At 41.0% G+C, this 26,947-nt stretch overlaps 1 protein-coding gene across 1 annotated transcript; it reads right to left on the bottom strand.

Annotated features, from left to right (window-relative positions):
• Positions 1–3,103: 3,103 nt before the first annotated feature.
• On the bottom strand, positions 3,104–26,878 carry ATG3 (autophagy related 3). The gene is made up of 12 exons (XM_054163447.1): positions 26,684–26,878; positions 22,986–23,027; positions 20,051–20,100; positions 18,572–18,642; positions 16,788–16,895; positions 14,622–14,671; positions 12,564–12,645; positions 11,524–11,558; positions 10,578–10,733; positions 9,506–9,633; positions 4,508–4,576; positions 3,104–3,225 (listed from the first exon to the last, which is right to left on the bottom strand). The coding sequence occupies exons 1-12, from the start codon at positions 26,753–26,755 to the stop codon at positions 3,144–3,146; spliced, it is 945 nt and encodes a 314-aa protein (XP_054019422.1). The 5' UTR covers positions 26,756–26,878; the 3' UTR covers positions 3,104–3,143.
• Between the last annotated feature and the right edge of the window lie 69 nt (positions 26,879–26,947).

The following is a 26,947-nucleotide window of genomic DNA, read 5'->3' on the forward strand; positions in this document are numbered from 1 at the left end:
CAGAGGGCTGGACCACCTGCCCTAGAAGGACAGGCTGAGACAATGTAGGGCTGTTTGGCCTGGAGAGGGCTCCAGGGATATCTAAGAGCAGCCTTAAAGGGGCCTACGGGAAGTCTGGGAAGGAACTTTTTACAAGGGCTTGTTGCAACAGGTTGAGAAGGAATGGATTGAAGCTTGAGGAGGGTAGAGATTAAGAGTGAATATTAGGAAGACATTCTTTCCAGTAAGGGTGGTGAGACACAGGAAGAGGATGCCCAGAGATTCTGTGCATACCCCCTCCCTGGAGGTGTTCAGGGCCAGGTAAGATGAGGCCTTGAGCAACCTGGTCTAGTGGAAGGTGTCCCTGCCCATGGCAGAGGGGTTGATATTCAAGGTCCCTTCCAACCCAAACCATTCTATCAACTATTCTTACAAGTTACTAGCAGAGAAGATTATTCTCCACTAGGGAAGTAAGCATCATATCACTAAGCTTTTACCATAACACACACTAAATTACATCTGTCCCTACAGATCTTACAACACCCAAATTCAAGGCGTTCTGGTTCTCTACCATTGGATCAGGGTGTCTGTGAGCAAGGTGGTTAAACCAGCTCCACATTTCCACACCAAAAGCGCCATCCACAGAAGGACAAAGCTGAAACTGCCATCATTCTTTAATACCATTTTCACCCTTCATTATTTTAGTTTAGACTTTGCCTAGATTGTAGAAGACTAAATACACAAGCACACCTCCCATACAGTGCTTGAAAGGTACTATGATTTTTCTTTCTGTATTTTTATTGAAACCAAGGTTGGTTTATTTTTCCCATGTAAATTGAGGACTAGGCATCTTAAGTTTTTAGAGCAGAGCTTTTGATAGTCATTTTACATCTCTGTAAAGTTATTCCCTTTGCATCATAACCCATTTCCTGTGGTAAAATCCCAACTTTGGTTCAGATTTGGGAGAATCAAAACTTCACCTACCTCTTCACTGTGTGCAGCACCTGTGAAATAGAGTAAGGCCCAAGACCAAGATACAGTGAGCTAGAAAGCAAGCAGAGTGTCACAAGAACTTTTAAGACGTGCAGTTGGAGAGGGACTCAGCAGAGCAGAATTTCTCAGGAGCTGTTCAGATATAAAGGCAAAATCCAGATAATTAATGACCATGTAGGACTTGCCAGAAGCTCCAACTAAGGTCACTTGTGTACATTTCTAGCAGTTCCTACAGCAGCAATTTTCACTTCCAACAGGAATTCTTAAATACTAGTTCCAAACAGAAGAGAAGGATTAACATACAAGTGCTGCAAGTGTACCCAGGTCAAATCTCAGATACAACCACTTTGATAGCCAGCCAAGCAGAGTACCCCATAGGAGTCAGCAAGCATCAGGTTTTGTGATCGTAAGTGTTCCTGTGCTACAATACCCTAAGTCATTAAATACCATGGTGCTGACAGAAGCCATTGGCAACTTCTCTTCAGTTCTGCTGCTCCTCTGTTTTTCTACTACAGTCAGAAGGAGAAGGCCTTCATCAGTTTACACTTAGAAAAAGAATAATCATGCTACTTACTTCTATCAACAACCTGACAAAGCAGCATACTGGAAACCAGTGAAAGACTAATCACTTTCCTCCTTTAGGAAGGTGAGACAACTTCTAGGAAGAAAGAGGTTTCAAAAGATTCTGACACAGCAAAGAAAACAATAAAAATATACACATATATAGACCCTACTCATGGTTAAGTCATTATCCCTCTTTGCTACCCTCTAAACCTCCATATTTGTTGGGTGGAGGGCAGCTACTTCTTTTGCTACCAAAAAACTTCAAAACATCTTAGAAATTAGTCTGATATGGAAAATCCTACAGCATGACTCACTGGGTGTGGTTAAGTTTTAGCATGCTCCAGGCAGCATTGCTCTTCACATACAGACATTGCTCAAGATATTGGCCAAGAAAGAGGAAACAAGGATATCAAAAAAAGGAAAGCCAAATTAAGCATAGTACATAAAACTTGATTACAGGCTCTCACGTAAGTCACACCATGGCACAGGACACCCAAGGTGGGGACCAGGTTTGACAGGACAGGGACCACCCTTCCTACCCAACAGTAAATTCAGTCAGTTGCAGACACCCAACTTCAGGTCACCATGCAGAATGTAAGTAGGATGTTTAGGAAACAAAGATGCTATCCTGCAAGCTAAACAGTGTGAGAGGGGGAGCAGGATAGTTTTGAATCATATATACACACACAATAAAAAAAAATAACAAAATAAGAACATATAATATAAAAGTATATTCAAAATATGTAATAAAATGGTAATTCCCCTCATTTTTTATAAGAATCTGATAATTTACAGGACAGAGTGGCTGATAGAGCCTGGATGTGTCTGCAGTGTTTGACTGACCCCCTGATGCATGCTTACCTCTAAAAGGAAGCCATGCTGTTAGACTGACAGTCAGTGTAGTCAAGGCAGAGAAATAATCAAAATTGAATCTTCCTCTACCACAGCAACCACCAGGCTTTTAGTTTTGTAAGACTGTTCTTGCTTTTACTACAGGATGAATAGCTTACACACCAATATGCCTCCTTTGTCTCAAAAAAAACTTCAGCCTGAAACCACTTGTCTTGTTCAAGTGTAAACACAGATTATCCTTCAAAAATGGGTTAGCTTAAGATGTAGTCAAACCTTCCTAACAAGATGATCACCAATTTCCCTTCAGCCTTCAAAATCTTCCTCCAGCTGAAGTAAACATAACCATTCATAATTAGCAAAAACCCATGTAGCTCTTAAGTGAATTTGAACAGAAGGAAGGAAAGAAAAGTACATTTTCAGGAATCAGCAACGAAGCCAAAAGCATTAAGCTTCTACTAGGAAAGCGAATTTCAGCTTCCAATACAGTCAAAGATAGCCTTCTGCTGACAGGAAATTGAAGGACTTAGAGGAAAAAAAACCCCACTTCTTACTGCATTGTCTGTACAGGAATGAAAGCAATTTATTTCTATTACACACAAAGGTTTTTATTAAAAAGGCTGGTAATGGAACATTTTATTTTAATGCATCAACTCGATAAAAGGTTAGTTAAAGAAATTGTGTATACTCTTGGATAAGTCACATGGATGGGTTATTAAAAAAAAAGATCTGATAATTAGAGGAGGACATTCTCTGAGTTACATTGTAAAGTGCCTCGTGTAGTCGTATTCTATCGTTGGAATGACCGCCTGTACAAACTTCAAGAAAATAAGAAGGTACCTGAGGTTCTTGTTAAGGAACATGTGCAAGAGCTAGGAATCTTGAAAAATGGGGGGGAATAAAAGGCGGGAGAAGGGGGGAAAGAGAGAGAGAGACAGAGACCAACAGAGGGCGGGAGAAGGGGGGAAAGAGAGAGAGAGACAGAGACCAACAGAGGGCGGGAGAAGGGGGGAAAGAGAGAGAGAGATCCCGACAGAGGGCGGGAGAAGGGGGGGGAAAGAGAGAGAGAGTGAGAGACCGACAGAGGGCAGGAGAAGGGGGGAAAGAGAGAGAGACAGAGACCCCGACAGAGGGCGGGAGAAGGGGGGGAAGAGAGAGTGAGAAACCGACAGAGGGCGGGAGAAGGGGGGAAAGAGAGAGAGACAGAGAGACCCCGGCAGAGGGCGGGAGAAGGGGGGGAAAAGAGAGAGAGAGACAGAGAGACCCTGGCAGAGGGCGGGAGAAAGGGGGGAAAAAGAGAGACAGAGAGACCCCGGCAGAGGGCGGGAGAAAGGGGGGAAAAGAGAGAGAGACAGAGACCCCGGCAGAGGGCGGGAGAAGGGGGGGAAAAGAGAGAGAGACAGAGACCAACAGAGGGCGGGAGAAGGGGGGGAAAAGAGAGAGAGACAGAGACCAACAGAGGGCGGGAGAAGGGAGGAAAGAGAGAGCCCAAGAAAGAGGGAGAAAACAGAAAAGCAGAAGTCCCATTTAATGGTCTGCTCAACCTTTTTTTTTGGCACTAGGAAAATATTAGCAATTATACAGTTAGAGAATGGGAAATGAATACATAATTCTACTGATGACACCTGATGCTTGCCCAAGCACCCGGATCTTCCTGGCTTAGGTGAAAGCAAGGAGGCAGGAGCTCTTTCAAACAAATCTTACAAACAGCATTTACCATCCCATTTATGTACTTAATATTTGTTATTAACAAATGCCAAGGTTAATTGCACCTAGTAAGACTAATCCCCAGCTACCTTCCTGTAGTTGCAGAGAAAACAGGCTCCTCAGTGTTCCAGTGGCTCAGAAAACAAAAGGGGATCCTGTTCTGCACCATCCTTTAAAAGAGCTCCTTTCTGTTGATGAGGGAAAGTACAGACATCAGTTTTGCTAGACTAAAAAGTCTGCCTTAGTAGAGAAGACCTTCCTTGCTCCCTTGTGTTTATTACCTTCAAATGCCTGTGGGGCCTGCGTCTGCAGTATATTGGAAAACCATAAACTAAAGTATCTTTTCACCTGGAATTGAGGCAGAGAACTGAGAGAATAAAAGCAATCATTACCATGTAGCAATGAAAAAGGATACATGTGAACTCCAAGTTCTCCTCCACCTTCTGCAACAGTCTCAATTATTTTCTTCATGACTTCTGCATGCCTGAAAAACAGATTAGAAAGAGTGAAAATTTTAAGGAAAAAGTAAGTCCCTCTACACAGCATCACAGAGGTCCAAAAAGACCTCTATGCTCATCAAGACCAACCCCTACCTAACTGCTGGGGACATGACTACATCATACCCCTGAGCACCATATCCAGATGGCTTTATATGCATCCAGGGATGGCGAGTCAATGACTTTCCTAGGCAGCCTGTTCCAGACTGTGATAACCCTTCGGTTTATCCTAATGTCTAACCTGAACCTCCCCTGATGTAATTTGATGCCATTTCCTTTTGTCCTATCAGTAGTGACTTGTGAGAAGAGACCAACACCCACCTTTCTACAACCTCCATTCAGGTAGTTGTAGAGAGGTAGATGTTGGTCTCACCTCATCAAGATAAGGTTTTGTGGAACTGAAATAGTTTCAGACTGCTAGTTTCACAAGCAGCAAGAGGAAATCGTGATCTTTGAGGTCTCTTCCAAGTGGATGTTTTCTGTGATTCTGTATATATTTAACACAAACTCCCAGCTTGTATAGCTCATCTTTCTTTTATCTATACTTCAGCTTTCCTTCAAATTCATGATTCTGCAGGAAATCTTTATCAGCAATGTCATGGACTACATCCACCTACACATTACTGCAAGCCAGTTAACAGTAGTGGTTAAAAATTCCTGAAAGCAGAGTTTGCATAATTTTCTGACCATGCTTTGACACCATTATGCAAATCTAAAGCCCTGACTAGTAACTGCCATTTAGGAGTTACCTCCAAAGTTAATCATGCTGCCAGCAACTGAAAACACAAGGAAGGAAGCTGTTGCAAAGCCATCAGGACACATTGTAAACAGGAACATGCAAGTCTGGGGAAATACTGAAGGTCAGCATCTGTCATTTGCTGTCCTGTTGATCTTTGTGAATCAGCTAATCCTCACAGCTGATTCCAGTTCTGGATCCTCACAATGCCATGGCAGACAGCAAGGCCAGCTGCTTACACAGGAACCCAGCCATTGTCAAAACTTAAGCTTTGACCTCATCCATAATTGTGGGTTTGTTTTTGTACTGATACAGGCCACCCTACTGCTTCATACATCTTAATGACATCTTTTCTTTTCCATTTTCCAAGGACTAGTTGGATAACTGGAATTCCATAATGGCCACAGTAATGGTCTTTCTTACACTCTTGCATTACATTCACAGAGTTACTCATGAAAAGCTTTGTGGGTCCTTTATAAACTTCCAAAAGTTTGTTTCCTGTTTTCGATTTCCTTCTGCAAGAAAATTGTGGGGAATTACTATCAATAATGCATAATACCCCCCAAAGGAAAAGAAATAAGGTATTTTTTGAATAAATGTAAGCTAAAATGTCCTGCTGTCTAGAAACCTACTTTTTCCCCCCTTACATCTGAATAGAAGTCTTCCAGAAACATCTCCTAACTCAAATCCAGAGGACAGTGCTCAATGGCATGAAGCTCAGATGGAGAGAAGTGACCAGTGGTGTCCCTCAGGGGTCTGTACTAGGACCCGTACTGTTTAATATTCTTATCAATGATACAGACAGTGGGATCAAGTTTGCAGATGACACCAAGCTGTGTGTGCTGTCAATACACCAGAGGAACAAAATGTCATCCAGAGGGACCTGGAGAAGCTGGAGAGGTAGGCCCAGGTGAACATGATTAGGTTCAACGAGAGCAAGTACAGGGTTCTGCACCTGGGCCAAAATAATCCTCCTTATCAATACAGACTGGGGGATAAGCAGCCCTGTGGAAAAGGACTTGGGGGTGTTGATGGAGAAGCTGGACATGAACAGGCAGCATGCACTTGCAGCCCAGAAAGCAAATTGCATCCTGGGCTTCATCAACAGATGCACTGCCAGCAGATCCAGAAAATTGATTCCGCCACTTTATTCTGCTCTGGTCAGTCCTCACATGGAGCACTGTGTCCAGGTCTGGAGCCCTCAATACAGAAAGGACATGGACCTGATGGAGCAGGTACAGAGGAGGGCCATGAAAGTGATCAGGGGGTTGGAGAAACTCTGCTAGGACAGGCTGAGGGAGCTGGGGTTGTTCAGCCAGGGGAAGAGAAGGCTCCAGAAGACCTAACAGCAGCCTTCCAGTACCTGAAGGGGGCCTACAAGAAGGATGGAGAGGGACTGTTTGCAGAGGCCTGTTGTGATAGGACAAGGGGCAATGGCTTCAGACTAGAGAAGAGTAAATTAGACTGGATGTTAGAAACAAGTTCTTTACCATGAGGGTAGTGGAAGACTAGAACAGGTTGATCATGGAGGTAGTTGTGACCCCATCCTTGAAGATATTCAAGGTGAAGCTCGACAGGGCTCTGGGCAACCTCATCTAGTTGAGGACGCCCCTGCTTACTGCAGAGAGTTAGACTAGATGACATTTGGAAGTCCCTTCTAATCCAGACCATTCTAAGAAAACATACACTACATGCTCACCAGTGCTTGTTCTAAGACCTGTTTGAATCACTTGAGCTATCAGACATTTAAAACATCTACTAAATCTCCTTATTTACCTTCTGATAGATCAACTAACTCGAGGTGGTTGGAGAAATCAATTATTATTCATATTCTAAGTGAGAAATACTGTTGTTTCTACTGAAAATAAAAATTGACATATACAGAGTTAAGCCAATACAATATTAAGGGGTTAAAAATAAGTTGAAAAGAAAAATGGTTTCTTAGATGGATCAGATGACCCTTTCATCAGTAACGTTCGCTTTCCAGCTGAAGAACCCTTCTCCTGCTTTGTAACCAACCAGAGATATCTGTCAAAATATTTGGTTCTAACTTCACATGGGAACTCAGGACAGCTGACATTGCCTGACTATCAGAGGGAAGGGAAATACATACCATCAGAGAGTAAAAGTTAAAAAAGGACTTCCTGACATATGGGGAACAAAAATCCAACACCAGTAATGACTCATTCCCACTGCATGCCCCCCGCCCTGCCTCCACAGGACTCAGTGTAGTGGACAACAACTTTAAGCTGCCATAAAGGAGGGTAAAATGTAAGTAGTGCTTTTTTTTTTTTGTTTAGGTCAGTGTAATTAAAAATAAAAGACCCATGAATTTCATTCAGCTTCTAACTATTCACAAGCAATGGACAGGTGTGGAGAAACACATAAATGGCATCATTAGATAAACATTCAGAACTCATGATATTTAACCTTAAGGTCTACAATTCACTTCTCCATGCAGTTACCTCTTGTCACTTCTCTGCAGATATTTAGTGTACATAAGAAGGAAAAGGTTCAGGAGCCTACTGATGTGTATTCCAGAACAGAGAATTAGAGCAAGTAACTCACATCTAATAGTAGATGTGTCTAGTAGTTAACTAGTTTGATAGTCCCTTCATAACCTTCCTAACACAGAAGTTGGGAATTGTGACTAGTTTGCAGCTATTAATAAGGAAGTTGACTACATTCCTCCCAACGCCATAAAAATGCTGACAAGAACTACAGCCTAGAGCAGAGCTGCAAGATGAACAGTTTCAACTAGCTACTGAAAATAGAAACAATCTCAGACAGCTGGCAGTGGCACTGCCATTTGTTTCCTTTCTCTGACGCATGACACAGGCATACACACGTCACAAGAAACAGCCACATAAGCTTAGGACCATCCAGATATCCTACATTACACAATTCTTGTAACATGAAGGGAGGCAATAGGAAAGCTGAACAGTGGGACTTCCTGGCTAATTAAGAACAAAACAACATTTTTGGCTTCGATTTTTCACCTCAGAAGCCCAGACTTTCTTAGCTGTCAGCCTTACCAGTTCAACATTCTAGAACAGCTCACATTGGAAAGCAAGGGAACCTATTAAAACTCTCCATTTTAGAGAAGCTAGTAGTTATTGTCTTTCTTCACTGTCTCAAGATGAGCTTTACAAACCTTTCTGATGTGGGACAGCTGCCAGTCAAATAGAGATTGCTTTTGAGAAGGACTAGACAGTTTTCTCCACATTACCATTAATCACCTATTAATCACGCCTAAGATTAGCTGGAACAAGTGCCATGATGCAAACTACTTCTTTGAGTGTAGATGCAGATTACGTAACAAAGGCACTGGCACGTCCCTGGCTTCAGAGGAAGAAGTGAAACCATGCACAGAGAACTTTCCTCCATAAAGACTCCGTGCTACAATTCACAGACTAGCATTGAATTGGTCCTTATATTTGCAAAAGTCAGCAGCCACATCCTAGTACATAACTCATAGGTCTACCTAGTCAGTGAGGACTGTCATGTCTAAAAGAATGTCAGAGCCTACATCTAAGGTGAAAAGCACCTTTCAAAGATCTGTGAACAACAATAAATCTGTGCAGCTAGTCAAAATACAACCTCCCTATGTCTTGGCTGAGAAATGTGAAAACACAACAGAAAAGACCTTAAACCCTGAAGTGTTTTGCAGCTGTGCTCAAGAAATATTTCAGTGTGGTCACTAAAAGACCTCTATTCACCACTGTTAAAAATTCAAGGACTTCTGGAGGAGCAGAAGGTAATTACTACGAAACAAACAAAAAAGGAGCTATTTCATGTTCTAATAGATTTTTCTGCTCCCTAAGTATACACTATAGTTTCATCCTCCCTAGAAAAAGAAGCAAATGAAGGTACAAGAGAACTTTGCTCTATAGAATTCTAGTAGTCTGCCATCTTCTGGAGTCTGCAGGGAAGTGGAAAAAAAGCAAGCTGAGCAGAGAAGATGGCTTTGATTGCAGGTGTAACACATTTGTGACAGTGAGGACTGGAATGACATCAGGGATTCGCTGGTATCTACCTTTCATAATCCTTCAGAAGCTAATGGGCCACTACAGCAGCCAGCTGTGGAAGTACATCCAGAACAAGACTAAATCAAATTCTTAACAAGATCAGTCAAGTGCCTTGTGTCTAGATCTTGAATCAGACCAGAAACAAGACTTACCTGCATGGATGAACTGAGCACATGGGAGGTGGTGGAAGATGAGGATGGTTTTCAATGGTCACTGTTTTCTTGACATGATCTTGACTAATATCTTCATACATATGCTCTACTGTTAAAGGCTGCCGTTGCTATGAGATAAAGGAACACAAGGATAAAAAGTGTTACCAACAAATTGCTGAAAAGGAGCAAAAGATTCTAATACCACAAACCAAAAATTAAGCATCTAATATACAATAGTTCTGAAGGTACACTTTAAGAAGAGAGTGTACTAAAATCCATATGGTGTACAAACAATACCACACCTTTTTTTGTTTTTAATATTCCAGGTGAACTGTGAAGCCAATATATTTGAGAACCACCTAAGTTCCCATCTATTTGAGCTGTAGGCCCTAACCACCTTTAACTCAAAAAACCTCAGTCATTAAAAGGAAGTGATTTATCTAATCCTCTCTCTGGTGAGCATCAAAATATATACCTACTGAGCTGATTTAACTTTACTATGGTTATTACTAGCTCTACAGAACTAATAGAATCTCAAATGAGAGAGCATCATTTCCTTCCTTCAAACTGTGCTCAGTTATCAAGTACAATTTCCAGTAAAACTCTTCCTACTTCCTGCAAATATCATAAGTCTATAAATATCTGAAGGGTGGGTGCCATGACGAAGGTGCCATTCTTTTTGGTGGTGCCTAATAATATGACAAAGAACAACAGGTATAAGCTGGAACACAGGAAGTTGTTTATGGTGAGAGTGCTAGAGCACTGGAACAGGCTGCCCAGAGAGGTTGTGGAGTCTCTTCTCTGGAGACTTTCAAAACCCATCTGGATGCATTCCTGTGTGGCTTACCCTAGGTGATCCTGCTTTGGTAAGGGGGTTGGACTAGATGATCTCTAGAGGTCCCATCCAATCCCAACCATTCTATGATTCTTTAAGTCCTGTTTGCAGCTCTGTATAAGAGTTTTCTCACCAAGTTTTCCTTTAAATTTCTACTGTGAATAAGCAACAAGTAGCCTTGCTATTTGGCATTTCAGTTTCACAGAAGTAGGGGGAAAGCCAACAATATAGCTATACCTCATCATATCCAAATAACCAAAGCCTTGGAGTTTGGTAATACTTGTCATAAGTGATGTAGAGGTCGTAAGTTCTAGTCTGTAGAATAGCATCCTCCCCTCCAACATCAACTTTAGCTTTGTTAGCTTCTACAATCTGTCTTGTGTCAAGTGTTGCCTGGTTCAAGGTAAAAATGAAAAGGTTAGAATAGACTTATCTGGGTACCCTCCATTCTCATCCTAAGCAGTAAAGCTGGAAAAGAGAAATTAACATTCTTAAGTGAGCATTAAAAAAAAACCCCAACAAAACAATAACAAACAGCCAACCAAACAAAAAAGCCCCTCAAATTCAAACATAGGCTTTTGGGGTTTGTTTTTATATTAAGAAATTCAGTTTCTGGTTTTATTTCTGGGGAAGTTTTGTGGGTTTTTTTTAAATGGTTCTATTTCTTGAAAGAAGCATGCAACTATATTGTCACATCCTTCACCCTCTTTCACCAGTAACTTCTGAACTCAACAGACAATTCAAATGAAATTTGTAAGGCAGAGGTCTCAGTTTATGCGGGTACACAAAGAACTTAGAGTATCACAAGTAACAATGACCTCTGCTTCACCTGTGGTCTGGTGCAGTGTGACCTACTGAACCTATAAAGCCACTCATCACATGCAAGCCTCAAGAAGAGTCACTACATTTTTAACCTCTAGTGAATACAGCCCTGTGTGCAGGCAGAGCAAAAAAGGCTAAAGAAAAAAGTTACCATGGTCAAAATCTTTGAGGACCTAAGAATTAAGGTTACTGCAGTAGGCGGTGAGGAGACAAACCCAGAAAAAAACAGGCTCAATAATCCCACTGCTCATAAGTATATTGATGTGATGTTATGGCACCCACTTGTCATTGTTTTTACTTAGCTTGTGCTCACATTGGTGATAAACATTGTAATGGACAAGATAGAGAACTGTTCACTCACATCATCTGTCTCCAAGAGCCCACTTTCTTCATACTCTGAAAAGACGACCCAGAAAATTCAGTGTTCAGCTCATTCATAAAGAAGTCCTTTAAAACAATCTACATGCACTTTAATAGCTTTTATTTAGGTAGACTTCCCAGTCCCCAAGCCAGAAAATATTATTTTAATACAAAATTTGACCAGCAGAACAGTAAGCACAAGAGGAACAAGAATTCTTGAGTGGTTTTAGGCAGGTAGGCAGATGGAGTTTAAATGTAGATAAGAAGCAGGAAGGAAGCTGTGATAAATCCCCAATTCATACTTGCTTGGATCTGCTCTGCTATTCCAATTTTTTCCAGTCACTAACATTTATGCAGATTTTGGCATTGTGGTGGGTTGAAGTTTTGTCCCCCAGCATTAACTTTGCCAGACCAACTCAGTTAGAAGCATATGAAGCTCTATTTACAAGCAAAAACTATACTCTACAACGGAATGCAATGAATATATACAAAATATACAGCATTTTCAATATTATAAAAATATGTACAATTAGCAAACAACTTGAAAACTCCCCTGGTGAGAGACCAGGAAAGCCATTCCACTGCCCCCCACTACCTCCCTGTCCCAAGAGAGAAAGGAGCAGAGGGAGAAGCAGTGGGTTAGACTTAGCCAAGGCTAGCCAACAAGCAGATTATCTCTCCTGAGCACAGCAAGAACAGCAGAGATCAGAAGAGACAATTGTTATGGTACAACTCTTCTTATTCTAGATATTTAGCTGATGAATTTGTTTAGAATCATCTTTTGTTTTCCTTTTTATACCCAACAGTGATTTATTTATATTTTTCTGCTTTTCTGCTTGAAATCTGTGACTAAATTTTAAAGGCATAGCCTAAAACCACCACAAATAAGCATAAACATGAACCCCTAAAAGATGATAAAAAGCATACATAGCTGGATTTTTCAGCATGCATTCCATGAAAAGAAAGTAGTGTTCTCTTAAAGTGTACAGCTTTCATGAAAAGCCTGACATAAAGGACATCCCACCCAATTTAAGGAAGTACCTTCCATATCTGCAGCTTCTCCTTCATCTTCCTCGTCGTCATCCTCACAAGACGCTGAACATTGTGGTATTTTTATATTATCCTTTAGAAGTTAAATTGAAAACACTGCTTTAAAGACTACTGCATCTACAGAGCCTAACAGCCCTAGTAACTTTAAGGTGTAACTCCAGTCAATCCATGTGGTGAACCAGAAAAACTAATTTCTGCAATATTAAGAACTGTATTTGTTTATTAACCAACCTTAGTTTCACAGCCACAGTATGACATTCAAAATCCACTTCAGAAGCCCTCATTTGACTCTAATCTCAAATTATTTAATTCCCAAGTAAAGAAGAATAAAAATGGTGTTGAGCAGCTCATAATTTCTTTTCCAAAGAGCAACCTATCTCAAATGAAAGGCTGTAACTAAACATGTAGGTTAACATTGTTGTAGGCCCCAGGCCACAGCCAATTGTGCAGCATTTATCACAGAATATCTCAAGCTGGATGGAACCCAGAGAGATGATCAAGCCTAGCTCCCTGCTCCTCAGAGGAATGCCTAAAACTCAATCCTGTAATGAGGAGTGTCATCCAGTTCCATGACTTCTTTTTAAAACACAGAAGAGTTCTCCAAAATATATTTTGATATAATTGTCTCAGGAAACAGAGTCCAATACAAATGAATACAGCACAAGCCCTCAGCCAGCTTTTGCTTTTGTGCATTTGAACACAAGAGACAACCCTGGCAAAATTCAAAAGAGAGAGGCCTGGATTTACACAGGTTGTGAAGACTACAGTTAGAAGCTGCTCTAATTATGTGCATCAGGTGGCAGCTTCCCTTATTAAAAAAAAAAACACAAACAAGCCACCAAAATAAGTAAGAAACTAAGCTGTGAAATGCTTTGGCATGCAGAACATCAACAGAAAAAGCTGTTCTTCTGCATTGGACCTGTGGTCCAAGAAATGAAGAAGTATTGTACAAGCAGCAAGATTTCCAACAGAAAAAAAAGTAGAGTGTTTCTTCCACCCTCACATTACTGACTTGTGAAATACCAGCATTTTTACTGTGTTCAGCTCAGTCTCACTTAAATAAGTGCACCTCGCAGTTCACTGTATCAAAGGCATTTTGAGCTATTTACAAGCATGCAGCAGTCTCTGTCCCCTCAATTTTTAGAATCCAAAACTTTATGTTTGAATAGTTTAACAAACCCTGATAGTACAGACTGAACTCCACTTTACAACCACCACCAAATACCAGGTTGGAAGGGACCCCAAAGATCATCAGGTCCAACCTTTCTAGGTGATGAGTGTAGCTGAAATGAGATGGCCCAGCACCCTGTAGAGCTGAGTCTTAAAACTAACCATTGCAGGGGAATCCACTATTTTTCTTAAGAGATTATTCCAATGTCTAACTGTTCTAACTATGAAAAGTTTTCTTCTGGCATCTGACACATCGTTTAAAAGTATTTTATGTCCCTGTGACTGTCTCCACATTGCTCAGAACATGCTAGCTAACAAATTGCCAACTGTTCTCAGTTTCTTCAGTTCACTTTCAGATTTAGCCCCTGCTGCAGAGTGACCTTTTGGCAATGTGCAGAAGCTGATGATTTTGTAAGACACGCATTGTGAACAGTTTTAGTACTTCTAAACTTGAGGGCACCATCCTGTCAAACAGGACCAAATGCATTCAAACCCTGCAGGCAGCAGTGGAAGATTACAGAAATGTATATGCCTAAACTATTTTTCCATGTAAGTTTCTTTAAACTGGATACCCAAACAGTTGTTTTTTTGAGACATAAGAGTGCATTATCACTGTAAACAGAATTTCATTTTCAGATTGGAGAAGCCTGTGACAGAAGCAGAGTGGTTAAAGACATTCCACAAGAATAATGCTTCAGTAAACACATAGTAATAAGGAGATGCACATGCTTAGATGAGTATGATGGGCTCTGAAGGTCAGTGTGTATCTGCAGAACACCTAGTGACAAAGCACATTTCACTCTGGCACATGAGGTACAAGACTATTTGTTTACTTTTAGGTCCTGTAATAAAGCAAGAATAAAAATTAGAAACAAGTACCTTACTGTCTAGTGTGATCTCTTTGACTGCTTCTGTTGCACCCACTATACCTGTTAATTGAAGAAGACATCTGCATTAAAAGCTTGTTTCTTTGGTACAGGTTAGCATAGAGAAAGGCTGCAAAGATTCAGAAAGCAGCATGAGATCTTTCCAAGTTACAGCTCACAACAATTTTGGTATTTAAAAGGCTATTTATTAAAAAGTGGTAGCATGCTTGGTGCTGAATGTCCATAAACCATACTAGCAACACAGAGCACAGCAGAACAGCTCTTGCACGTTATACAAGCTAATGGAACAGTGCAAAGTGATTTGGACTTTGAGGATGTTTTTTGCATAAAAGCAAGTTCAGGATAGGCATTGATGTCACAATAATGGAACTCAATTTCATGAGCATGCACTTATGAATGCTTCTGAGTATGCTGAAAGCAAAGCATTCATGACAAAGCATAAAGCAGCAGAACACTCAATGCTTTTAGCCTAGAGGAAGTAAGGGTAAAAACATTCCAAATCACAGCAGTATCAAGTCTTGAGTTCCTCCCCATTAGCTTTCTAGATTTACAGTAGCTATCTCCAGTACTCTTTGGGATACAGGACAAAAATTCAGCATTGACATGGTACATTTACCTAATTAAGTCTTCAGATGAAAGTAAGTTACATTGCAATGGAGAATGAACCTGGAATCAAGTCAATTGCTCATCAGAAATAACTGCTTGAAGAAAAGGAATGCCAGTTGAATTCTGCTTGGAAACACTGTATTTCTAGTGCCTGTGTGATCATTTACATAAGCTTTTTCTCCACCAGAAAAAGTGGCTTTATAAAGGATATCTATACAGAGTCACAGAACACCAGGTTGGAAGGGACCTCAAGGATCACCTAGTCCAATCTTTTTCAGGGCAAGAATAGAGTTTAAATGAGGTGGCCCAGTACCCTGTCAAGATGGGCCCTGAAACTCTCTAATGTAGAGGAACCCATCACCTCCCTTGAGAGTTTATTCCAATGTTAGAACAGTGAAAAAGTTTTCTGGCACCCAGTCCTAATCTCCCCAGTAGCAGCTTACACCCATTGTCCCTTGTCTTTACCATGTGACTCTAAAAAGAGAGTCTCCCTTCTCACAATAGCTGCCCTTTATGTACTTGTGCATGGTTATGAGGTCTCCCCTAAGCTTTCTCTTCTCAAGACTGAACAAACTCGGTTCTCAGCCTTCCTTCATGACAGATGGGTGGAATTTGGTATGTTTATCACCTTCAACAGTGTTTGGAGGGCGAGGCCTAGTCAGAGTGTTACAGCTGTGCAAGCACAGCACAGTGCCTAAAGCAGCCTACCCTAAAAAGAAAAACCACATCCAAGGATTCTACCCACAGCAGGGATCAGAAAAGCATTCTTAAATTGAGGACATGGTAAAGCTACACCAAACAGTTTCTTGTGTGGAGTGTTCAATTACAGACTAATCCATTAGAAGCTACAGATCATGAAAAATGTATATCTACAGAAACAAAAAGGCATCTTCTCCTGCCCTTTTTCTCCTTCAAGAAACAGACCAAAACAAATTGCAAATTTGTAGGAAAAACACAACAAAACCAAAAAAGGACTTGTGGCAAGAAAGAATCAACTCCCACATTGATCTCTGTATTTAGCAGGATTTTCTTTCCTTTTAGTGCCCCTGCCTCTACTTCCCCCAGAGATCTCAGCTACTACAACAGCAGCTATTTCCTGATGATTTCCCTTTTAGCTCAATCCAACAATTTAACACAATGGGGAACACTGAAATAATCAAGTCAGTTGAGGGCATCAAGATAAAGACCTCAAAATGCTTCACATGCATCTTACTGAAAAAAAAAAAAGAAAGTTGCATGTTTAATTGTTAAAACCACCATTTTCTTCACAGGGTCTCCTTACTAAGGAAGGAGCCACTACCCAGCTAATTTTAAGTAACTTCCTAGAACTTTCATGAAAGAATATTGAAACAAATTACTGTCAGCATCTCTGTGACAAGTAGCTTGTTCTAGGCACATACAGCTACACAGTTAAACACAATTATTCTGGCAATGTAGATTTTGGGTTAAATGCTAGCATGCAGTCATCAATACAAAAGGAAGATTTTACTTTCTAAGAGCAGAAACTGAAAACCTTTCAAATCAACAAACTCTGAAGCAAGACTCTGAATACCTGCATTGTGAAAAGTGTCTACCCATCCCCCATCACCATCATCTTCTTCTATAATTGCTTCCTGCTCATCTGAGTACTCCATCTGCTTACACCTTTTGTAGCATGGTACTGCAAAAAAAAAAAAAGACAGAATAAAATGCACTTGTTCCTATACAAAACCAGACTGCAGCAATAACTTATCCTACAAGGCCCTCTGAAATGTAGCAGTCTCTCATAGCCTTATTTAAGGAATGCTAAAGCCATATTTCAAAAGCAGAAACTTAAATATGTTGATGTGCTGTATCAGCTATTTCATGAACAGTACAACACTTGCAGTGGTCTCTTCTGTTACCCATTAGAGCACTTTCACCCAAAACTCTGAAGAATTGGGAAAGAGTTAGATTCTCATTTGTTAAGAAATCAAGACAAGTTTTCCTCACACAATTACATAACTTTTAGCTTAAGTACAATTTTGCCTAGATTAACATCAATTTACCAAAGGACTGCTCTTTCAAATTCTGCTAGAAGTTTGCATAATCTGTTCACATAATATATTAGGTATATTTACTTGGAAATTAACATCTGCAAATTTACAGGAGGTTAGAATTAATGTGTTTAAGTTCAGTCACATGCATTACAGACCCATTCAATGACAGAAAATACCCCAAAGAACTCAGATGTGATTAATGCAAAACAGATACTTTGCAACATCATTAACAAGGACTAGGGAAAAAAGGTTGCTTTTCTACTAATGTGGAGGGAAAAGCACCCTGCTGCATGAAGCACAGAATTTGCAAGTGTTCTTACACCTTCCTGCAAAGGAAGATATGGGTGTGAAACCCAGTGAAGTTCTCAAGACTTCCAAAATGAGGTCCAGAGGACAGGCTCTGTCCTCACCCCTAACCCACAGCTTTTTCTCAGGTGGCAGGCCAACGTGTCACCCTTAGCAGGTAACCCATTCTCTTGAAATGTGACCCAAAAAGATCAGAGCAATGAGGGACCCTGGATGTTAGGGGTGAGAAAAGAAACAATAAATCTCTTGGTGATCCAGCCATGAGGACCAACTTAGGAAAGCCTGCCTAACACTACTGAAAGCATTATCACATGATAGCACACTGCACGACTCCAAAAGGCAGCAAATAAAGTCCAAATATAAATACCACATACAGTCCATTGCAGGTAAAATCTTCTCAGGCTGTTCTTAGTACTACAGGGACATCTAACAGCATTCACTTGGCTAACTTTGATACAAGATCTTTTGAAAAAATGCTTTCCCCATGGCTGTGCCAGTATGTTAACCTCCCCACTCATTACAAAGGTAGTCGCCACAAGTATTACCAATGTGCAATCCTTAAGTTGATAAAAAAGTGATTTCAAATTGTATTTCATATTATTGTTATTCACAGGGATCTGCAGTAGAATTATCAGTGTCACTGACAAAGCATTTCAGCAACACTTCAATAGCCTCAGTTTTCCAAAAGAGCAAAATGAACCTAATTTACTTTTAAACACTGAATACGAGCTGAAGGACAGGACAAAGGAAAGACAGACAAGGAGGTTTCTAACGTTTAAGCTTCATTTCTACTTCATCAAGGCAAGCTATATTACCAGTGTAAAGCCCTCTTAATAACTGGTCTAAGGAAGAGATTTGAGGTATGTAGGAAAGACTTTTAATAGCACAAAGCCAAAGCAACCAAAGTGCAAAGATACTTGCTACCCATCAATACAGGCAATCAGTGGAGTTGATAGCACAGTCAGCCATGCTATCCATCCTATGAACACTTGTATTTAAACTTTGGCCTTACCATTTTTAGTTACCAAAAACTGTTTGTCTGTTGGCAGATAAGCCTTGACTTTTAGTTCTTCTCCTGAAGCCCTGTAAAATGAAGCGCACCATAAAAGGTTGAGAATTTGATGACCTGTAAACAAAAGAACCCTTCTCCTTTCAGAGTGTATCAGGAACATTTTGCATTCCCCTCTGGGCCTGTTCTCTGAATTTGTTTGCTGTGACTTTATTCTTCCCTGTACAAAGACTTCAAAAGGTTGGCCACCCCTATGGGTATGGAGTCTTGGATCAAAACTATTTTCTGCTTGGAAAACTACTTGCCCTTTAAAAGAGTCAAGCCAAGACAGGTTGACAGAACAATCATAGAATTTTCTAGGATCAGCAACAACATAGTCCCAAATGTCTGAGGAAAGCAACTTCAGGAAAAAGCAAGAAACAGACCCCCCAGAAATAAAAAACCTGCCCATAGTCACTAGAGCTCAAGTAATCATCGTCAAGCTCACATTACTCAAGCATTGGCTTTCACCTCGAGTGAGTTTTGGTTTAGGGTAGCGTTCTGAATTCCAAACTGCTGGCACACAGGCCAGATTCATCATCTTTTATATGAAGGAGGCAGTAAAAGGGTAAGAAACAATTATTTCAATTAATTAATTCCTTCTTTGGCAATTCATGGCCCACTATGGAGCCAAGAACCTTGACGATACCAACTGCACAGACAATGCCTGCTAAAGTAACGAGCAGTTCCACAAAGCAAGACAAATACAACATGAGGAAGGACCTTATTTGCGTTGTATCCAGGAGGGGGTTGGTGTCTTCTCCCAGGCAATCAGCACCAGAACAAGAGGACACAGTCTCAAACTGCACCAGGGGAGGTTTAGGCTCAAGGTGAGGAGAACGTTCTTCACACAGAGAGCTGTTAGCCGTTGGAATGTGATGCCCAGGGAGGTGATGGAGTCACCGTCCCTGGAGATGTTCAAGAGGGGATTGGATGTGGCACTTGGTGCCATGGTTTAGTGGTCATAAGGTGTTGGGTGACAGGTTGGACTTGATGATCTTTGAGGTCTTTTCCAACCTTGTTGATTCTATGATTCTTATGGTACATCAGGCACACGGCACAAAGTCATCCAATGTTGGCCAGTTTGAACACAATTAACAAATGCTTGTCTAAAATATATCAACTACAACTACTTCCTAGCAATTCCAGTTGCACATGGCCTTTGCTTTTTCAATCACCACAACAAGCTCAGGGAGGTATACTGCTACAGCAGCTAAGCACTGAAAGTATTCAGAGTATGTACCAGCTTATTTCCTCTAAAACCTTAGGAAAACAAACAAACAAATCCCAAATTCTCAACTACAGCTACACAGAGCAACAAATAAGTCCTTGCCTGACTTAAGGACAGCATCATCATAAAACCAGAGTAAGTTCTACTGGAAGAGTCCATGTCCTGCATGTCAAAGCATACACAGGGATACTAGCTTTCCTGATTTTACTTACCATTGCCAAGTAGGACAGTGGTGAACTAAGTGATCTCCAGCTGCAACAAACTGTTAAGGCAGGGGGAAAAAAAAAAACAACACACAAAAATGAAGTATGTAATGAAACAATTTCCAACTTTTCTCTATAGTGGTATTTCAGCTGCACATTCCTCTGTCAGATTAGCTATGTAGCTAATAAATGCTTAAATCAATTTGATACTTTAACTCTGTATCTCAGCTAACCATGAAAACCACAGGAGTAAATCAACTTCACTAGAAGGAAAGGCATATTAAGCACAGTAGCAAGTTCAGAAAACTTTGAGTCTTAACAAGAATTGTGACAAACTGCTCTATGTGCCCCTGTTACCACCAGTTTATAAAGCTTAATGTAAAAAAAAAGTATTGAATTCTCTTTTGGTGTTTGAAACAATTTTGCAGCCAGCAAAGTGACACTGAATTCACTGAATCAGTGAGAGAACTGCATCAGAGGAATAAACAGTATATGTTAAGTAATGTACATCACTGTACTAGTTCATAATTAGCTAAACACAAATAAGATAATATTTAGTACACTGGGAAACTTCTATCACTTTGTACTGAAGAAATAGCTTTTTAAAAGGCTTGGTCTTTGCACCAATGAGTTTTGAAAGTGAGGTGCACACCTCTTGCTACAGCTGCTTTCTTGTCTTAAAATGCCAGTCCGTAGCCTGCTGCCTGGGGTTGCAGCGTGTCAGCCATTTTCTCACCATGTCCTGCCTATCAGCACAGTGGAAAACCCCACACTGCACACTGCATATGGACTAACAGATTTAATCTGTGAAAGTGCTTTCCTTCACCCATTTTCCAACAGAAGTCTCTAGCAAAAGCAAAATCACCACGTTAAATAAAACGCCAATCTCTTCCAATACTCATGGAAATGTTAAAACTCCTTGGCCTTTACAGAATAATAAACATGTAAACATGAAACTCTAGAATTAGTTACAATTCCCTGGATTGAGAAACTGCAACACTGTTTGTGGCATCACTGTTAAAATCTGTTACCAAAGGTGAAAAAAATTCAAGTATTCTTTGTGGGTATAACAGATGCAAAAACCTAAACCAATACTTGACATTTTACTTTCATTTCCTTCACCTTAGGGAACAAAATTATCTGGCTGGTTTCACTTTCTGTTTCTCAAGCACTGATGTCATCTTATATGTCAGTCACCACTGCAAAAGTGGCAAGAGGTCAATTTTAAAACAATATCTCATTTCTGCTTCTGGAAGGAATGATTTTTAGTATCTGCCTGTACTTACATATAAAATGAAAACAGGTGTTATCTTTCTGAGATATTACTTAGCAAGAAATCCTGACAGTAAAGATTTTGTGGCAATTTAATCAAACTCAGTATCTACTTCCTCTTTTCATATATATCTTTAATTGATTTATGAGTCACTATTACCCCCATTGCTAATTGATTCATCTTCAGAGGCAAACCACAGGAACTCCCCAATGTCTGTATGACAGCCAGTGTCTCAGACTAAAATACAGTCAAACTGAGATTCATTACCCAAGAAATCCAAATTCAAAGACATCCTAGCATCATTATCACTCCTGACTCCCAGTTTTTCTTTAGCAATCATTACTATATAAAGACCAAAACCATCACGAAAGAGGAAAGACTGACAGGAACAATCAGCAGATACATGCTCCAACCTCATCTAAATTTCACAGCTAATCTTGCTATACAATTGTTTCCCTTGAGGGATTCAACTGATTTAGCCTATCATCATCTAACTTCATAGAGAATACATACTATTACTGGTGTTTAAATGCTGCAAACTGTTTAGCTCAGTGTGGGTTTTGCTACATTCTACAGAAAGTACCTTTTCTTCCAGAACTACTACAGAGTCTTCAGCCATAGATCAAAATGGGATTAAGAATTTGTCTAGGTGTTCTGTTATCTTTGTTTCATATCTAATAGAGATCATAAATGCATAAACATACACACATAAGGTTATGAGAAGAGCAGAACATCATGCTGCTAAGCCTGTTTTTCTGAGCAGTACTCCTCTAGATCATAGAAAGTACAAATGCTTGCTTGCCATGCAACTGAGCAGAAAAATGGTAGGCACCAAATTAGATAATGTAGAAAAAGTCTTTTTCCTGTCTGCATCAGTCATCATTTGCTCTATCTTTTCCAATCTCCATAGTCTTGCATTCACTTTTCTTTCATTCTACCCAACGCTCTTAATACTGTTCTCTTATACCCCTGTAAAGACAACGTATTTTCAGATCAGTAGCATTTTACTATGAGAAAAAGCAGAACAGGAAAGTCAGAAGAGCACTGCCTAATTTTGGGGGTTTTTTTAACTATTCTAGGAAAAAAAATCCCGTTTGTTTCTCTTTACAGTAGGCTCTCTAAACAACTACAACTGCTTGGCAGCAATCCAAAACACAACCCATCTGAAATAGCCTATAGAGAAGAGGGGAGAAAAAATAATCATCATTGGATACTCGGGTGTGGACAAGCATAGGCAAGTATTTATCCAGAACCCTGGAAAAGAATCAAAAGTGAGACAAGCAGAGACTGTTCCCAACATACAAGTTCCCCTTTAAGTTGCTTACAGGAAAAACTTCTAAATTCAATATATACCTGTTTTGGGCCTGAACTCTCCTGACAAATGGAGCCATTGACCCAGCCCTAAGTTTCCTTGCAAGCCTCTCACAACACAACGCAGGAAAAAAGCATTCCACATTGAGATGTCAAGTGTCATCTTGAGAGAAATTCTGTTATTTTACTTTGTCCATAGAGAACAAAAAAGAAGTCATTTACAACTTCCACTGCGTGGAAGCTGTTTCAAGAAGCAATAATTAGTTGACAAAGAGAGGAACTGTTGAGATGAACGTGGTTATTTTTCAGTACAACAAATAGTTACTTTGAAAATATATGTCAAAATTTCTGAACACTTACTTCTTCAGGTGTAATTACTCCAGTTTCTTTGAACTTGGACTCCTGCAATACAGAAAGTTGAGAAATTTTGAGAACTGCTGACAAATCTACAGTACCCCACTTTACTGGCTCTACTTTTGTCTTGGCATTAACTCTGTCCACAGAGATCTGTGAACCAGATGGAGGCAACCTCTGCCAGTGCTGATAAGCAGCTTATTTCCATATCCTAAAATGTAAGGCTCAACAAAATTAATTGTTGCAAAATAGGGGATGTTATAAGATCACCCATACAAATCCATTTTGGTTTTTCTCCAGCTGATTGTATCAATAACGAAGAAAAGATCCCTGATAGTTGGTATTACATTGGCCAGTAAGAGACAGAAACCCATCTGGAATCAGTGATTCTCACAGTCAGGACTCTGTGACTGTTCTAGGCACTAAACAGCACTGCAATACATCAACATTGAGGTTTTGCAGTTAAGAAAGGTCATGAAACAAATGACTAAATCAACTTTGCTCTGTAGTAACAAAAGTCAGGCAGAAAGCCTTAACTGTTAACTTCTTTTAATACTCATTTCTGTGCCTTCACTATACATCTCATGAAAATAATTTTGATTTTCAGAATCAGAAATAGTGTGGCCAGCAGGAGCAGGGAAGTCATTGTGCCCCTGTACTCAGCACTGGTTAGGCCACACCTTGAGTCCTGTGTCCAGTTCTGGGCCCCTCAATTTAAGAAGGACATTGAGACTCTTGAATGTGTCCAGAGAAGGGGAACGAGGCTGGGGAGAGGCCTTAAGCACAAGCCCTATGAGGAGAGGCTGAGGGAGGTGGGATTGTTTAGCCTGGAGAAGAGGCGGCTCAGGAGAGACTTTATTGCTCTCTACAACTACCTGAAGGGAGGTTGTAGCCAGGTGGGGGTTGGTCTCTTCTCCTAGGCAACCAGCACCAGAATAAGAGGACACAGTCTCAAACTGCACCAAGGGAAGTTTAGGCTGGAGGTGAGGAGAAAGTTCTTCACAGAGAGAGTTGTTAGCCATTGGAATGTGCTGCCCAGGGAGATGGGGGAGTCACCATCCCTGAAGGTGTTCAAAAAGGGATTGGACATGGCACTTGAAGGCATGGTTTAGTAGTTATGAGGTGTTGGGTGACAGGTTGGACTTGATGACCTTTGAGGTCTTTTCCAACCTTATTGATTCTATGATTTTCTCATCTTGTCATGATTTTTTTATGGATGAAAGAAGAAAAGGAAGCAGCAATGTGATTTAATTCTGCATGGAGAAATGAAGTACTTTTGCATTAAAGATGACATTCATAAAGTTTAAGGAATCAACTTTCAACTTTTACTAGCAGCTTCAAATCTGAAGTGTACTTTGTTTAAGACTTGTGTTTATGTTTGGTGGGTTTTTTTTCCTTCAGGAAAGTCTCAAAGCACCAAGGAAATGCACTGTTCCCCAGCACTAGAGCTACCTAAGAATGGCTTTTGAAAAAGAACAGAGTTTCAACCATAGCATAGCTCACTCTCAGTCACAGAACATCAGGTAGGAAGGGACCCCAAGGATCATGTGGTCCAACCTTTCTAGATGATAGTGAAGTTCAAATGAGATGGTGCAGCACATTATACTGATCAGTGGAAAGGAAGCTTAAGTTTTCACATCATCAGCTATTTCTTGAATAACTGCTTGCCCTAAAGAACTCATAATCCTGTTCTATGAAGACTAAAAGAAGCAACTTAGAAGTATCTCACTTTTTGCTACAATTTCACCATACTGAGTCATGAGGAAATCAACAAACACTCATTGACTGACTTGGTTATTTGTGATGCTTCACCTCAGCGCATGCTATGACCTGTGCTATGTAAAAGGAAATGAGCACACCTGTTCCATACAGAACTGATAACTTTTTCTCCCTCACTTCTATAGACACTGAAGAACAAAATAAAATAGCAGTTGTACCACTGCCATAACATCACTCCATGCTAACTAACAGAATTCAGAGAAACACAAACAACTCTCATTTAGCAATTTGGGTCGTTGTGAAACACAGAATTCTCAGTAGCACTTTATGCAACACCACAATGGAGACAACCTCCTATTTAACCTTAAAATGAACTATAAGCAGTAGGCAGCATGCACAAACCTGTGTTTCTGGATTTACGTAAGAAAAAGGTGTAAAATGTCTATCCTCTCTTTCCTGAGGGTAAATAGTTCACTTTTTCATCTCTGTGCATTTTGTGGTATGAAAGCTAATGAGACACACAAGTCTAGTTTACTTCCAGAGTTACCAAGTTACAGTATTTATTTCAACCCCTCCTAAAAGGTGCACACACACATAATATTATCACCTCCCACTTCTGGGAGGCTCAATTCCTGCCTCCTACCTATTGGGAGTACACCTGGGCAAAAGAATTTCTCCACTATTAATTACACTAGCTGTGCAACAGCAGCTGTACTATGGTAAACAAGTCACCTCACCTTTCCTCACAACTTCAATGTCATATTGGTGGGCAACTCTAGAAAGGTCCACTATCCAGGCAAGAGTATTCTATATACCACAGAGGAAAACAATAATTATCACTGTTTTCTGCCCAAAGAACAAAGCTGCAGAGTACAAACACATAGGTCATACCATAAAACCACAGGCAGAAAGACTGCTGTCATAAACAATTACAGCAGAAGTATTCAAAAACACGGCAAAATGTGAGTAATGAAACAACTGCTGACAAGTTAAGCATTCAGATACAAAGTTAGTGTTTACATAAAGTATTCCTAACTGAGAGGCAGAAGATGGGATATAGTCTAACAACTTCAGAACACTTTGTTTCTATGCCAAGTAAGCAATAACAGAAAATATAACAGGTGTGCTGCCCACTTCTACAAGCAGACCATTGCAATTCACTCTCTAGAGCTAAACAGCCCATTACTACTATTTGCTGTTACTTTAGCACAGAGGCCTGTACTAACATAGTAATGCTGATACCGAAATAAGCTATGCTACATAACGTTATACCTGCTCACAGAATGGAGATGCAATTAGGTTTTTGTTGTCTTACTCCTAACCAAAATAACCATTTCAATGCTTTCCTAAACCCAGGGTTAAACCTGTCAGTACATGAGCAACTGTGTGTTTTCCTCTCTGGTGACACAATCAGGTAAAGGCAACCATAGATAAGTTATTCCTCGAATATCAGAGTGAATAACACTTGGTCTTCGAAGGCCTGTACCTCCTGGGTGAGTGCTCCCACCTGGAATGCGGTATGAGCTCTAACTCAAGCGTTCCTCCATCCCGTAGGCCCAGGAGCAGGCGGAGCATGGCTGTGCCGCCTCAAGGCTGCCCCAGCACAACCTCCTGCTGACATACGAGGGAGCACTGCGCCCTCGGAGCCTCTTCGCCAGCTCAATAAAGCCGCCACAACGACAGAGTTCCTCAGGCCTGCACGACGAGCGAAGTCGCGGCCAGTGGGAGGCTTCCAGGAAGGCAAGAGAGACTCCCGGGACGGCAGGGAAATGCCCGTGCAGGCGGGAGCGGCCGTAAGGAGCCGCCAGCAGGCAGGCGGCAGCCACACTACAGACGACACGCCGGGGACAGGAGACGAGACCGGGGCCGCTCCATCACCACCCGACACCCAACTGTCTCACGGCCCTGGGGCTACCCCGCCGCCCGTAAAGGCTCCAGCACCTCCCCTCGCGTCACCCCGCCAGAGCTCTCGCGCGGCCCCGCACCTTGAGCACGGGGGTGAGGTACTCGGCCACCTCCAGGGCCTTCCCTTTCACTGTGTTGATGACGTTCTGCATGCTGCCGGCGGGCCCCACCAGGAGGACAACCACTTGCCCCTCTGGTTAAGGATTTCCGCGGCGGCAGCCGCCCCAGCAGCACGGCCAGCCTACCCCCCACCCCCAAAACACCCGTGCCGGCCACGTGACCTCGCCCCGCCCTTCCCGCCACCCCTACGCCATACACACACATCGGCGCTCAACGTTACGTCA

The sequence above is a fragment of the Dryobates pubescens genome, chromosome 8 (genome assembly GCF_014839835.1).
Source record: "Dryobates pubescens isolate bDryPub1 chromosome 8, bDryPub1.pri, whole genome shotgun sequence".
NCBI lineage: Eukaryota > Metazoa > Chordata > Aves > Piciformes > Picidae > Dryobates > Dryobates pubescens.

Coding starts and splice junctions, on each gene's coding strand:
- ATG3 (XM_054163447.1), bottom strand. CDS start 26,755: ATGCAGAACGTCATCAACACAGTGAAAGGGAAGGCCCTGGAGGTGGCC. Junction 10,734..11,523: donor GGCTCTTGGAGACAGATGAT/GTGAGTGAACAG, acceptor ACCTTGAACCAG/GCAACACTTGACACAAGACA. Junction 3,226..4,507: donor GGAGAACTTGGAGTTCACAT/GTATCCTTTTTC, acceptor CAAGAACCTCAG/GTACCTTCTTATTTTCTTGA.